Genomic DNA, 14,923 nt, shown 5'->3' with positions numbered 1-14,923 from the left:
TGTTTGTAATTGGAGTGATAGAAAACAAATGGGTGTCAGCGGTGCTGCACTGCAAAAACTCAGAATCTTAACGAGAATATTTGTCTTATTTCTAGTTAGAATGTCTCATTTTTAGTAAAAAAAAATCTCATTAGACTTAAAACAAGACTCATCACTGGAAAAAACAACAACTTTCACCTGTTTCAAGTAGATTTTCACTTAAAATAAGTAGAAAAATCTGCCAGTGGAGCAAGATTTTTTTGCTTGTAATAAGAAGATAAATCTTGTTCCACTGGCAGATTTTTCTACTTATTTCAAGTGAAAATTTACTTGAAACAGGTGAAAATTGTTGTTTTTACTAAAAATGAGACATTTTAACTAGAAATAAGACAAATATTCTTGTTAAGATTTTGAGTTTTTGCAGTGTGATGCAAGGATAGACTTCCATTCCACTCCAGGCAGCGAGCTGAGCAAACACACGCCGAGCCGTGCGGAGAGACACAACGGCACTGATGTTTTCTTCTTTTCAGTTATGGAAACACATGGTCATCTGTTATTGTGTATTTGTTGTCCCTGTATTCATTTATCTTTCCTCCTCTGGACAGAATAACCTGAACGATCTGGAGGTGTTGGCTCTGATGATTGCAACTCTCAGCCACGACCTGGACCACAGAGGGGTCAACAACTCCTACATCCAGAGGTACAGCCGGAGGGAGGGACGGCCCCCCGTCTGCACGCACAACCACAAATCACAAAGAGTTGGGACTATATGGAAAATAAAAAAATAAAATAAAAACACTTTCAAGAAAAAAGTTGGCATGTGGAACTTAGAGCTGAACGAATGAAAGGTGATGTCAACTTGTAACTGTAACGATTTATAAGTAAAGCAGCATCCATAAAATGATGAGTCTGGAGCAGGGGTCGGCGTGGCAACCCGCGGCTCTAGAGCCGCATGCGGCTCTTTAGCGCCGCCCTGGTGGCTCCTGGAGCTTGTTCAGGAATGTTTGAAAATGGAGATTAATGGGGGAGGGAAATATATTTTTTGTTTTAATATGGTTTCTGTTGGATACGGAAGAGTATTAGGGCCAGGCAAGAGAAAAAAAAATTTGAGAGTGGAAGATTTTTTTTTTATTGTGCACTTCGAGAAAAAAGACGAAATGTTGAGATTGTTGAAATACAATTTCGAGAAAAAAGTAGAAATTTCGTGAATAAAGTCGAAATTTCTCCTTTTTTCTCAACATTTCGACTTTTTTTTCGACATTTCGACTTTTTTCTCGAAATTATACTTCAACAATATTCTCGACATTTCGACTTTTTTCTCGACATTTAGACTTTTCTTAAAATTTCGACTTTTTTCTCAACATTTCGACTTTATTCACGAAATTTTGACATTTTTCTCGACATTTCGACTTTTTTCTCGAAATTGTACTTCAACATTAATCTCGACATTTCAACTTTTTTCTCGACATTTCAACTTGTTTCTTGAAGTGCATAATGAAAAAAAAATATTCTTCCTCTAAAATATTATTTTTATTTTTCTCCTGCCTGGCCCTAATACTCTTCCGTAGTAGGAGGACGTGACATTCTTAGCGTTTTCCAATGGCGTAAAAATGTGTAGAATAAATATGAAAACTACAATTGAAAAAAGAAATTAAACATTTTTAAAAAAACTAATCCTTAAAATATAAAAACTAAACAATATGAAGGTTTAATTACTTTAAATCTGGACCCAATCCTTTTTTATTTCATTTTTTTTAAATATTTTTGCTGGTGTTTCTATGTAATTTATGCTTAGTCATGTTAGTTGAGCAAAATATGTCATTTAAATTGTGCGTTTCTACAGCAGGGCGGGGCCAGGCAGGTGGCTGTTGGAAACAAACAGGCCAAAGGGATTAGTTCCAAAGGGAAAAAGAGAAAAGAGTATTCAACATTTCTTCGAGCAAATCAGTTGCATTCATTGCCTGAATGTTAATAGTATAACTAATATAGATACATACAGAATGTGTTGTCTTCATTCTAAGGCTTATACAAGACTTTTAATTTTTTGCGGCTCCATATATATTTGTTTTTTGTTTTTATTGGTCCAATGTGGATCTTTCAACATTTTGGGTTGCCGACCCCTGGTCTGGAGACCAAAGAGGGATAGCAGAGCTCCACTTTGTCAATAAATGCACGAGAAAACAAGGAGAACGTTTAAAAGCGGCGTTCTCCAGGGAAAGATGGAAAGAAAAAGGAAACTTGCAGATTTCTCTTTCCAACTTTATGATATTCTAAAACCAGTGGCGAAGCGTGAGCCGTACCGCTGGGCCGTCACCTCACCTGGGAACAGGCTGTATTCACGTTGTGCTTCTGTTTCAGGAGTGACCATCCCCTGGCCCACCTGTACTGCCACTCCACCATGGAGCATCACCACTTCGACCAGTGCCTCATGATCCTCAACAGCCCCGTACGTGCAGCACTCACCGCTCACACACCAACTCCACATAAATGCACTCAATCAGGTCAAGAGAGTCACTTTCATAAGCAGAAACACTCTGGAGCACTGGAGACTAGATGCACATGGACACACGGGAGGAAGGAAGGGCGCCTTGCAAAAATATGTAACGTAATTAATAGGGGTGTAACGATACACTAATCTCACGATACGGTACGGTACATGATATTGAGGTCACGATAACGATACGATACGATATTATAGCAGTATTTTTTTACAACCTTGAATGAGGAACATATGACTGGAAAAAAATGGTCTTTTATTTGAAAGACACAAAATACAAAACAATACTGTGTGTTTTCCCTATTGTTCCAGTTTGTAATGCTTTATAACTGTTTAAGTTTTAAAGAGAAAGCCAGGCCAACCATTTTCCACAAACTGAACTAAAAGTAAATGTCAGGTTTCCATTATGATCTTCAGTTTCATACAAGTACAAATATTTAGCCACAAACTGAATAGTTTCTCTCATGTACGATTTGACTTTTTTCTTTTCCAGAAATTTAACAACTAAAATTAAATAAATAAATAAAAGTAAATAAATACATACAATTTTACATCATAAAAAAGATTGATTCATGCTCACCTTATAAGTGTAAGAGGAGATTTATTTTTGTTAAGAAGGTTATTTTGGTAATTCAGGGTTGATTATTTTATAAATATATTCTTTATATTGTGATGTAAATCAGGGACTATAATGACACTAGTCAGTTTATCTGTAGTGATTAGTCTGTTTTAGATTGGGCGGAGTGATACGCCACAGTACGGCACTAGGTGCTGTGTTGATGTTCTAAAATCCTACACTGTTGAGGGACATTAAAGTACACTGGAACTCAGCAGAAGTTGTCCCCGTGTTTATCCTACTCACCACCCCAAAAAGGTTTAATTTAATAAGGTAAGGCTTAACTCTACACCAGCCTTACATCAGTAAAAGTTCAGAGCTCAAAACCTGCAAGAGTCCCGTGATCGGGACCAAAACGGTACTAGTTTCTTCTGAGCGGAGGAAGATTTTGGTCCGTGGGTCGAGGCGCGGTCGGCACCAATACGCTGCACGTTACTAGTCAACACAATATAAGCTATTCATATTAATAATCCAATATCGTCACCTCCACGACACGTATCGTGTTTTTGTATCACAAAATTTCGTGGTACGATATATTGTTACACCCCTAGTAATTACTGAGCAGCAAATGTTTTCAGTGTATTTATAAAACGGTGGTTCACCTAGGCGTTTCTCAGTAAAGTCCACGCTAGCAGTTGACTGACTCGTACGTACTCACCCTGCAGAAACTGTCCTCATCTCACTGGACCTGTTCATACGTTTGACACAGTAAATCATAACATCCTCTATTGGCGCTTTCGCACTAGTACCGCCTTAGCCCGGCGTGGCCCGGCTCGTCGCGGCTCCACCCGTTTTGTCCCCGTTTGTTTTTCCACAGCCAGATGAGAAGTGGGCAGGTTGGGGTGAAGCTGCTGTGACGTACTCTATTGCGCAACACCTTTGTTCATGTCAGCGCTGATGAGAAATCAGCTGGAGCCGCGAGCAGCTGAGAGTAAAACAGCCCGTCTACATCGCTTTTTTAATTCTCTCGTCAGTCACCAGGTTTATGAACATCTGCACCTCAGAGTTGGATCACCAAACAGACGTTTGCGCTTTATAATAAAATCGCTGCGAGTCCCCTCGCGCTGACTCCCGCTTCCTGATTCAAACGTCTGCCGGCCCCGCCCCCCGACCAATCACTGGCGAGGAGGTTGGTGACGGGCCCGCCCCCCGACCAATCAGCTGCCTGTAATGTGATGACGTCAGAAATAGTCCCGGCTCAGCCCGGTTAGAACCTCGCCAGAATGGTTACAGAAAAAGTATCTGCTTGGAGCGGCTCTACCCGTCTCAGCCCCTAGTGCAAAAGCGCAAGACGGGGCCGAGGCGGGTAGAACCGAGCTGAGGCGGGACTAGTGGAAAAGGGCCATATCAGTACTGAGTACTGATACTGATCCTGCATCCCGTTGCATGGAGACAGGTGTGCTCCAAGGCTTGGTTCTAGGGATCCTCCTTTTGTGTAACATACACCTCCGTTTGCTCATCTAGTCAAACTGCCATTCTGTGTGGGGTCAGTGAGTGTGGAGTCCGGGGCTCTCTATTAAGGGCTGTCCGGTCTCTGTATGATCGAAGCAGGAGTCTGGTTCGCATTGCCGGCAGTAAATCAGACTTGTTCCCAGTGCATGTTGGACTCCGGCAGGGCTGCCCTTTGTCACCGGTCCTGTTCATAATTTTTATGGACAGGATTTCTAGGCGCAGCCAGGGGCCGGAGGGGATCCGGTTTGAGAACCACAGGATTTCATCTCTGCTTTTTGCAGATGATGTTGTCCTGTTGGCTTCATCGTACCGGGACCTTCAGCATGTGCTGGGGCGGTTTGAGGCTGAGAGCGACGCGGCAGGGATGAGAATCAGCACCTCCAAGGCCGAGGCCATGGTTCTCCACCGGGAAAGGGTGGCGTGCCTTCTCCGGGTGGGTGGAGAAGTCCTGCCTCAGGTGGGAGGAGTTCAAGTATCTCGGGATCTTGTTCACGAGTGAGGGAACGATGGAGCGGGAGACTGACAGACGGATCGGTGCAGCGTCCGCAGTTATGCGGTCGATGTACCGCATAACTATTAAATAATATCGAATTAAACTATTTTCCTTCAAGTTTACATGGAAATAGTAATTCCGAATTGAGGTTTACATGGAAAACACGTTTGTTCGGCTTTATCCAATTCCTCTACAGGTCTGGGGGTTGGGAAGGTTCTGATGGGATAGGGGGGGGAACGGAAGTTAAACTACCGGAAGAAAAACTAACTTAGCCGCTACAACTTTGAAAAGATCACAATTTTTATGTTTCCTGCTTCTGTTCCTTTAATTATTTCCAGGTCCTCCAAGCTATTTATTAAATAAATGGTCTCTGCTCTTGACCAGCGTTTACTGCGTGCTGCCATTGAAACTGTTTGGAAAACAAGCCCAGTGGAATATAAGCGTCATGGAGACAGACGGGAGAAAGACCGGAATTAATTTAAAGAGGAATGAGTGTATACTTTTTTTTTTTTATTCCTTTTTTTTGTACTTTTTTTTTAATTTAAATTATTATTATTATTTTTTAATTTAATTTTATTATTATTACTTTTTTTTATTATTTATTTATTTATTTTTATTATTATTTTTGAATGAATATACATGGTCGCGGAATTATTCTATTCGGATTTAAAATCAGAATAAACCAGCCACTTACTTCGGAATTAAGTTTAATTCTGAATGGCCATTTTCATTCAGAATTAGGTGTTTACATGGTAATTTTTACTCATTTTAACTCTAATTTTAATTCTGAATTAAAGAGGAATTAAACTTCCCATGTAAAGGCACTCATTGCCTTATGAGAACCAGGTCACAGAACGTGTGTGTGCACGGCACGTGTTAGGACACGCATTACTGCCCTGGCAAAGCTCCAGAAACGGACTGGGAAAGTTGTGCTCCTTTGCAACCTCAGCTCAGACAGGAAGTGGAACGAGATAATGAGTGTCCAGGTTATCAGACGGGCTTTAACGGGGTTAGTATCTTGATAAGACGATAACCAACATTTGACATTACAGCAGACGAACAACGACATCTCCCAGAAATCTGTGAGGTTTATCTCAGAACATAATTCAATAAAAACAAATAAGCTGTGTCGAACGTTATAGAGTGCGCTTTAACAGCGTTATTAAACACACATAAAGCTGTAATGAGGCTGAAAGCGCCGCCCCATCGTTACAACTAGGTCACTGACAGACAGACAGCCGTCAGACCTTCCTGCACCTCCCCGGCTCATTTACTCTGCCTTTGTTCTGGTGCTTTCACTGCAGAAACTCAACATCTTACCAGGAATATTTGTCTTATTTCTAGTTAAAATGTCTCATTTTTAGTCTGAAAATCTCATTACACTTAAAACAAGACTCATTACCAGAAAAATAACTTATTTGACAATTTTCACCTGTTTCAAGTAAATTTTCACTTGAAATAATTAGAAAAATCTGCCAGTGGAACAAGATTTATCTTCTCATGACAAGCAAAAAAATCTTGCTCCACTGGCAGATTTTTCTACTTATTTTAAAGGTGACCTATTATGGCATTTAATGTATATTTTAAACAGGCCTTGAATGTCTTAAAAACAATCTAAAGCTTGTTTTTTCTACATAAATCATAAATCCAGCCTGTGGGCCCTGTCCAGTTTTACCGCTTCTAACCTCTTTTTCTGCGCCTCATTTTTAGGGAAGGGGGGGGTATGATAATGAGGCTCTGTGCTGATTGGCTCCCTGAATGACGTGTAGCAGGGGAGGAGCATAAACCTCGCTCCGCCAGAGCAGCCCGAGCCTGTAAATTATCACAACACTGAATTTTCACAAATGGAAACTTTATTGTTAAAAAAAATAAAATATGAGTTGTATATAAATAACATTTATGCACTATTTAAGCCGGATCTACCCGGCGGATGCTGAACGCTGGCCCCGGAGCCAAGCCAGGCGCACGGGAGCAGCGCTGCTGCAGCAGCGCTGCTGGATCAGCGCGCATCACCGCGGCTTTAACCGGGAAATATGACCGGTTCCCACCGGCCGGGACCGCAGGAACCCGCCTGGACTGGTAGCAGGGACTCCCGGGGACCGACCAGCGGGATTTCAGCCGGATCTGCCCGGCGGCTGCTGCGCAACGGCGCCGCAACTCCACGGCGGGCGCACAGATCCACTCCGGGGCGCATCCTGTGCGCATCGTCGGTTACCGGGGATCAAACCGACAGATTTGCCTGAAAATCTCGGAGGGTGAAGCTGGTCCAGCCTGGGACAGACCCCCAAGGACCCAGCTCCCAAACCACCCGGGAACCTGGATGATTTAACCCGGATCTGCTCCGCCGCGGCGCCGCGTCCGACTGGCTGAAGGATGCACCGCTCCAGCCGGCGGAGAGAGCTGGTTGTGGGCGTGGTTTCAGCAGCGGAGGCTGAACCTATGGAAATCTGCTCCTGTCGTTACGTAACGACGGGAGCAGATTCTAATCAGCTCAAAAAAAAACATGTGACACTGGGGGACTCTGTCCGGCGGGGGTCAGAGAGCTTGCAGAAATTCATGGTATTTTGTCTCCCCTGTGCTGGCAGGGTGAGGGGAGACCACTTTATATATATGTTAAAACAAGAAAAAACGTGTTTTTCATAATAGGTCCCCTTTAAGTGAAAATGTACTTGAAACAGGTGAAAATGGTTGTTTTTTCCAGTGATGGGTTGTTTTAAGTCTAATGAGATTTTTTTTTACTAAAAATGAGACATTCTAACTAGAAATAAGACAAATATTCTTGTTAAGATTCTGAGTTTTTGCAGTGCAGCACCGTCGACACCCATTTGTTTTCTATCACTCCAATTACAAACATTCAGCCGCAACTCTGGAAATTATTAGATTGTTTTAATTGAATTAAGCTCCAATTATGACTCAATTGTTTGTATTTTAATAGTACTTTAGCTTCTGTTTACTGTTCCTTGTGCAAACATCCTCTATGGACAACACCTTGAAATCTGAGTCAGCTAGAGAATATCAAACTTTAAAGGAGAAATGTCTAAGATTGTTGGTTAAAATATCCCAGCAAGAGAATAAATAAGTGCAGTCATAAAAATAAAACAGACCAAAAAAACTAAAAAAACTAAATCCCAGTATCTCTGCAAACCAGATTTTTCTACTTATTTAAAGTGAAAATCTACTTGAAACAGGTGAAAATTGTTGTTTTTTTCCAGTGATGAGTCTTGTTTTAAGTGTAATGAGATTTTTTTTTTACCAAAAATGAGACATTTTAACTAGAAATAAGACAAATATTGTTGTTAGATTGTGAGTTTTTGCAGTGATCCAGCTGCGTGCCTCTGTCAGACCTCAGATTCATCAGCCCGGAGCCCCGTCAGAGCTTTATGGAAACTCTCTCGGCCACACACGTGAGCGCAGAGGGGACAACACGTGCGCTTGTTTGCAAACCTTGAACCACGGGGGCTGATAGCACCGGTGCCAATGTTTGCTCTGAAGAGAAGTGAAAGGGTTAGACAGTTCAACACAGGGGAAGAGAAGCATTCATGTGAACTGGGTTTGAACACACCTGCACATGCTTGTCCTGCCTTCCCCGCCATGATGCAGCTGCTCATCAGTAGAGATGCACCGATCCATCGACAACCGATCGGTATCGGCCGATAATGGCCCCTATCGGTTTTGATCGGAGTTCTCAAAGTAATAGTTCAAAGCAGGCCGATCTGATGACGTTTACAACACCAAACCACCGCCCGCGCGTGCGTTCCCACACCTCAGACCCAGTATAGCGCCCGTAAAGCTCCCGGTATGGGAGCTATACGTTTCCATGCAGTCAATAACCCTTTTCTAACCGGAATATTAGCAACAACCCCTTTGAATAACCGGAATTTGCTCATATTCCGGTTTTTAAAAACCCGAATATGACCCCTGGGTTACTCCTTTTCTAATCCATCAAAAGGAACAGGAATTTGTTTTCTGCTCATGTTCTTTTCGCAAGGAATCTTGGTCTTTTGAGTCCAGGAAGTTCTTATAAACACTGAGAAATGCAAGACCAGGAGGAGACTAATCACTTCATAAATGTATTGAAGGATGTGAACATTTCTGCATTTGTAGATGGTAGAAAGTACCGGGATAGAAGATTTACTAAAAGGTGAGCGAAAAATTGCGCTAAAAAAGGTCTTTTCGGCATGAATTTTGACACCAAAATCGTACGGTAGGATGTTCTCAATGTACTTAACAAAACAAATCAAGGCCCGAGAAGCATGGGCCTGGCGTTGTTTTAAAGGTCACTTGATGTTGTACAATCAGTGTAAATATCAAAGCATTTGGACCATTTGGGGTTGAGATACTCCCTGTCAAAATCATATACAAAGGTATTTCAATTGCGTACCAAGGGCCTGATTTACTAAAGGTTTGCGTGTGTAAAAACCTGTGCAAACTTGACAGCACCCGCAAACCAATGTGCAAGCTGATCTACTAACAGCGTGCAAAGAGGACTGCGCCTCTCAAATGAGCAAAATAGCACACGCTGTTCATTTAGTACTTTTGCCCTGATGAATAATCAATATGGGGCGTACCCGCCAGAAAGCGCTAAATACTGGGAGGGGAAGATGCAAATAGGTTCATTTACCACACGCAATGAGATTTACCAAGCCTGAAAGTAATTGCGGGGATTGTGATTGCGTCTGTATTTAATACGTTCGAAAGGAAGTGCTAATCTGCCCAGCATTACGCACCGATGGCTGCCGTTATTGTGGCAAGGAGGCGACATCCAAAATCAAAGAATACGCAGAGAGAGAGTCTTTATTCTGCTGCATGCTATTTTAAAAATGGTTGCACAAGTTTTATTAAAGGCCACTTTTTCTTTAGTTCTTCGCCTTATAGCTTGCCACCTTCTTTTAACCTCATCTGCCGTTCTTTTTGTCTTACCAACTGCATTTATTCTATCGCAGATTTTCTCCCATATTGCGTTTCTTTTGGTAATGTTTAAATTTCTTAGCTGTAGTTCATGAATGTGTTTATTTGCCTCCTCCACTAATATCTCTAACTCCAACTCGTCAAATTTCATTTTGCGCTTGCAACTATCCTGCTTTCCATCCAGACTCTCCATGGCGCAAACCGTAAGACGCGCAACACCTCATTTAAATACTGCGGTTTGCACCTGTTATCAATTGCGCAAGCATTCTTAGTTGATCACCCGCAAAACACACAACAACAGCACGTGCAAACTTTTTCAGTGCACACGCAATTTAGTACTCTTTATTTAGGATCTTAGTAAATCAGGCCCCAAGTGTACTAAACGGTATACATTTGAATTGAAAACTGAAAACCCCAAAACATGATTATTGAGCCTTAAACCAATCTTTGCTACCTACATGAGAAATATGAACTGGTATGAGTTCCAGCCAACCATGGCTCTGTAGAAAAAAGTTCTCTGTATCAAACCTGTTCTCACCCTTGGGAGTATGAACATTTTGGTTTGTGTGTCTGCAGGGAAACCAGATCCTGAGCGGCCTCTCTCTGGACGAGTACAAGGCCACGCTGAAGATGATCGAGAGAGCCATCCTGGCCACCGACCTGGCTCTGTACATGAAGTAGGTACCAGACCCGGAGCCCGGAGGGGCAGAGCAAGGGCCTCATTTATAAAGCTTGCTTGCGCACAAAACAGGGCTTAAAAGATGCTACACTACACTTCTATTTAACAGCAGGAAGTCAGAATGTGCTTCCACATAGATCTATGTGTACGACGCTTCGGCGGAAGAAAAAAAAACGTCAGATCACGCTTCCACATAGATAAATGTTGATGTCTATGTGGAAACGTGATCTGACGGGGTATTTTCATCTGTTAAATCATCCTACCTGCATTAATCTATGTGGAAGCGTGATCTGACAGGGTTTTATCTTCCGCCGAAGCGTCGTACACATAGATCTATGTGAAGCACAATCTGACTTCCTGCTGTTAAATCGTCTATTTGCATGAAAAAGCCTTTGAAAAAAAAGAAACTGAGATAAAAGGTAGGACACCTCGGCAGAACACCGGCTCGACACATGACTCATTCATCCTGACACACAGCAGAAACAGACTGCAGGTGCCGCTGCGCATGCTCAGCAGGTTCATTCATATGCAAATACAGTCATGAACTACTTTGCATTGCCCATTTATGGTAGAAAGTGGCCGTGTAGAGGGCGGGATATGAGGCTAATTCATGTGCGCAACCTTCCAGCTGGACTGTGATTTATAAAGAGAACATTGCGTGCAGATGTGCGTGCACACGGTTTTATAAATCCGGATTTTTTTTCGCAGCTTTTGGGTGCACGTGCACTTTAGTATGAATCCTACGCACTCTTTTATAAATGAGGCCCCAGGGCTGTAGATTATCTGATGCTGTTTAATGGAGAGAAATCCTTTTGTTTTTGAAACAGTAGCGTACGGCGGTCATGCAAAACTCGCTAAACACGCTAAAAACAAGTGTCTAGAGATGAGAGGGGGAGCGGCAGAAACCGACTGTGTTTGTTCCCCAATGTGCTATTCGAGGGGCGTTGTTATCTGATCTGTCAGTCAAGCAGGGCTATTTCAAAGACGGGGAATGTGGAGATTAGGGATGGAAATTAATACGATTTTAACGATTCCAGTTCCATTTTCGATTCTGCTTAAGGATTCGGTTCTTAATCGATTCCCTTATCGATTCTCACTTGGGGGGAAAAGGAAAACAATGAGGACATGCTAACGTTGCTGCTGCTGGGTTGAGAATTACTGACGTTGCCCCGGAGCGGATCGAAAACACGACATTCATTGATTGTTATTGCCTGCCGGGTTTGCAAATGTTATTGCCTGTTGGCAGTATTTCCTCCCTCTGACGAAATATTCACTCGTATGGACCCCAAAATCATGGATGGATTATCCTGACTGCGCGCTCTACAAACTTCAAGCGCAAACAGTACACGTGTCTGTCGCCAAGCACACACACATAGGCTGTATTAAATATCCTACCTGCAGCAGAAACTAGAAATTGAAATTAGGAGCAATATGCGGCGTGTTAATGAAGCCGCTGTACCGCTGCTGTGCGTAAACACACATTACTTTTAATTAAAAGATGCACTTCCGAACTTTCCATATGCATTTTTTCACAACAGCAGAAAAACTGACCAATTTCAGTGGGAACAGTGTTGCTGGTCTCCGTTTTTTTTTTTGCCAGTGCATCAAAGCCTGGAGTTTTGTAGTGGCAAAGCTCAGGATAGATGTGAGGTGTTTGTCAGTTAACCGGGATCTGTGATGCGCTGTGTTGATGTTCATGACGCTAAAAGTCTGCTCACACACGTAGGTTGAGCCAAACACCAGCAGCATCTTCTGTGCCGTCTTCCAGAGGGATTAAATACTCGGCACTCACTGACTGTGTTTCCATGCATCAATAACCCTTTTAAAACCCGAATATTAGCAATAACCCGAATTTGCACGGCCATGTAAACACCAATAACCCCTTTGAATAACCCGAATTTGCTCATATTCGGGTTTTTAAAAACCCCAACAAATCATTTGTTTTGAATTTGGATACAGGAAGAAGAAGCAGAAATGACGGGAATTGCGTCATCACATTCTCTGCGCGTCGCTGGTTTGATCCAGATATCCCAAATGATTAATTACCATGTAAACGGAATATTACGAATGTTTCAGTAACCGGAATATTAGCAATAACCTGAATTTTGACTGCATGGAAACGTAGTCAGTGTCCACTGTCCTTCTCTTTGATCTGCTGAACTTTACAGAAGGGCTTGAATGGCGACGTGAAACGAAATGAAACACGCGCCACTCCAACAACGGTCATTGTGTTTGAGTGCTCATGCGCCATCTATTGGGGAAACGTGGGCATTGCAGGGAAAGGGGGTTTTTACTATAATTTGGACGAGTCCGGATTAACAAGCCTAACATGTGGCCGCATGTGGCCCGGGGGGCAGTAGTTTGCCCATGTCCACTTTAGATGGGTGTTGTAACGTGGGTGTTAAAGAGGCTAAAGGGGGTGCATGAAGAGAATGACCTGAGGCCCTGTGTGTTTGTGTCGTCAGGAGGCGAGAGGAGTTTTTTGAGCTCACCAAGAACAGCCAGTTCATCTGGGAGGACGAACAGCACAAAGACCTACTGAGGTAAGTCTCTCAAGCTTTAAATCCATCCCAGGCTGGGATTAGGAAGGAATAGTTGAACAGTTCAGACACTTAAAGGGGCTCAGGAAGGGTTTAACTAAGCTTAAATGAAATCCCAGACCATGTGACGAGGCAGGGAACGTATCCAGCAGTGGATTCAGGGCCTTCTACGCCTTCAGAAAAGGCCTAAAAAAATAAGAAATAATAAGAAATGTAATCATAATTAAAGCTGCAAGCAGCAATGAACGGGCCCTCGCACTCACGGCCACCGCCCCCCATAAGTATCAGAAATGACACCACCCACGACTTCCTACGTCAAACCATTGAAAAGTTATAGCAGAAAAAAGGGACAACCAATCAGAAGAAGGGGCGGGGCTAATTAAGGCCAACGAAGCTTATGGACTCATTACAGAGTCCCATGACACCACCCACGACTTCCTATGTCAAACCATTCAAAAGTTATAGCGGAAAAAAGGGACAACCAAAGACAAGAAGGGGCGGGGCTAATTCAGGCCAATGAAGGTCAAGGACTCCATACAGAATCTTATGACACCACCCAGGACTCTCTATGTCAAACCATTCCAAAGTTATAGCAGAAAATCGGGACAACCAATCAGAAGAAGGGGCGGGGCTAATTAAGGCCAACGAACCTTAAGAACTCATTACAGAGTCCCATGACACCACCCACAACTCTCTATGTCAAACCATTCAAAAGTTATGGCAGAGAAAAGTTTTCTAGGGGGCGCTGTTGAGCCGTTAGGCCACGCCCATTAATGCAAACCATGAAATATCACATTTATCGCCAAGTCTGGCTTGCATGCAAAATTTGGTGACTTTTGGAGAACTATCAAATATGGACCAATCACATGAAGGGGGGGCGCGCCTTTTGGCGTCTAGCGTCGCCACGGTAACACTTTTGAAAGAGAAAAGTAATGCGTGGTGTCGCAGGATGTAGACGCACATTTTGATGTATAACACACCTGGGTGCACGTTACGGTTCGGGCTGAATTAACTGCCGAAGGAATGGCATAAATTTCGCCAAAATGACACAATTTATTCAAAATGGCCGACGTCCTGTTCGGTTTCGGCCATGGCTCCAAGAGACTTTTCTTTAAGTTGTGCCATGATACAGGTGTGTAGCGATTTTCGTGCATGTACGTCAAACCGTATTGTGGGGCTTGAGGCACAAAGTTTTCCGGGGGGCGCTGTTGAGCCATTTTGCCACGCCCATTAATGCAAACCATGAAATATCAAATTTATCGCCAGGCCTGGCTTGCATGCCAAATTTGGTGCCTTTTGGGGAACTATCAAATATGGACCAATCAGATGAAGGGGGGGTGCGCTTGTTGGCGTCTAGGGTCGCCACGGTAACACTTTTGAAAGAGAAAAGTAATGCGTGTAGTCGCAGGATGGAGACGCACATTTTGATGTATAACACATCTGGGTTCACGATACGGTTCGGGCTGAATTAACTCTCGAAGGAATGGCATATATTGCTCCAAAATTACGCGATTAATTCAGAATGTTCAAAATGGCCGACTTCCTGTTCGGTTTAGGCCATGGCGCCAAGAGACTTTTCTTTTAGTTGCAACATGATACAGGTGTGTACCGATTTCCGTTCATGTACGTCAAACCGTATTATGGGGCTTGAGGCGCAAAGTTTTTTCTGTCAGAACCAATCAGATGAAGGGTGGGCGCGCTTTTTGGCGTCTAGCGTCGCCACGGTAACGCTTTCGAAAGAGAAAAGTAATGCGTGTGG

General features: G+C 43.0%; 1 protein-coding gene across 2 annotated transcripts in view; it reads left to right on the top strand.

Annotated features, from left to right (window-relative positions):
* Nucleotides 1–14,923, top strand: part of LOC133420911 (cGMP-specific 3',5'-cyclic phosphodiesterase-like) — a 134,783-nt gene that overhangs the window by 102,076 nt on the left and 17,784 nt on the right. For both annotated transcript variants that reach the window (XM_061710794.1, XM_061710793.1), the window contains exons 15-18: nucleotides 585–679; nucleotides 2,338–2,425; nucleotides 10,522–10,622; nucleotides 13,090–13,167. In XM_061710794.1, the coding sequence (XP_061566778.1) occupies nucleotides 585–679; nucleotides 2,338–2,425; nucleotides 10,522–10,622; nucleotides 13,090–13,167 (362 nt within the window). The remainder of the gene's footprint in view (nucleotides 1–584; nucleotides 680–2,337; nucleotides 2,426–10,521; nucleotides 10,623–13,089; nucleotides 13,168–14,923) is intronic.

This window comes from Cololabis saira, chromosome 20, assembly GCF_033807715.1.
Source record: "Cololabis saira isolate AMF1-May2022 chromosome 20, fColSai1.1, whole genome shotgun sequence".
NCBI classification, from domain to species: Eukaryota; Metazoa; Chordata; class Actinopteri; order Beloniformes; family Belonidae; genus Cololabis; species Cololabis saira.
Note: the sequence above shows the minus strand (reverse complement) of the source record. Positions and strands in the feature narration are given on the sequence as shown.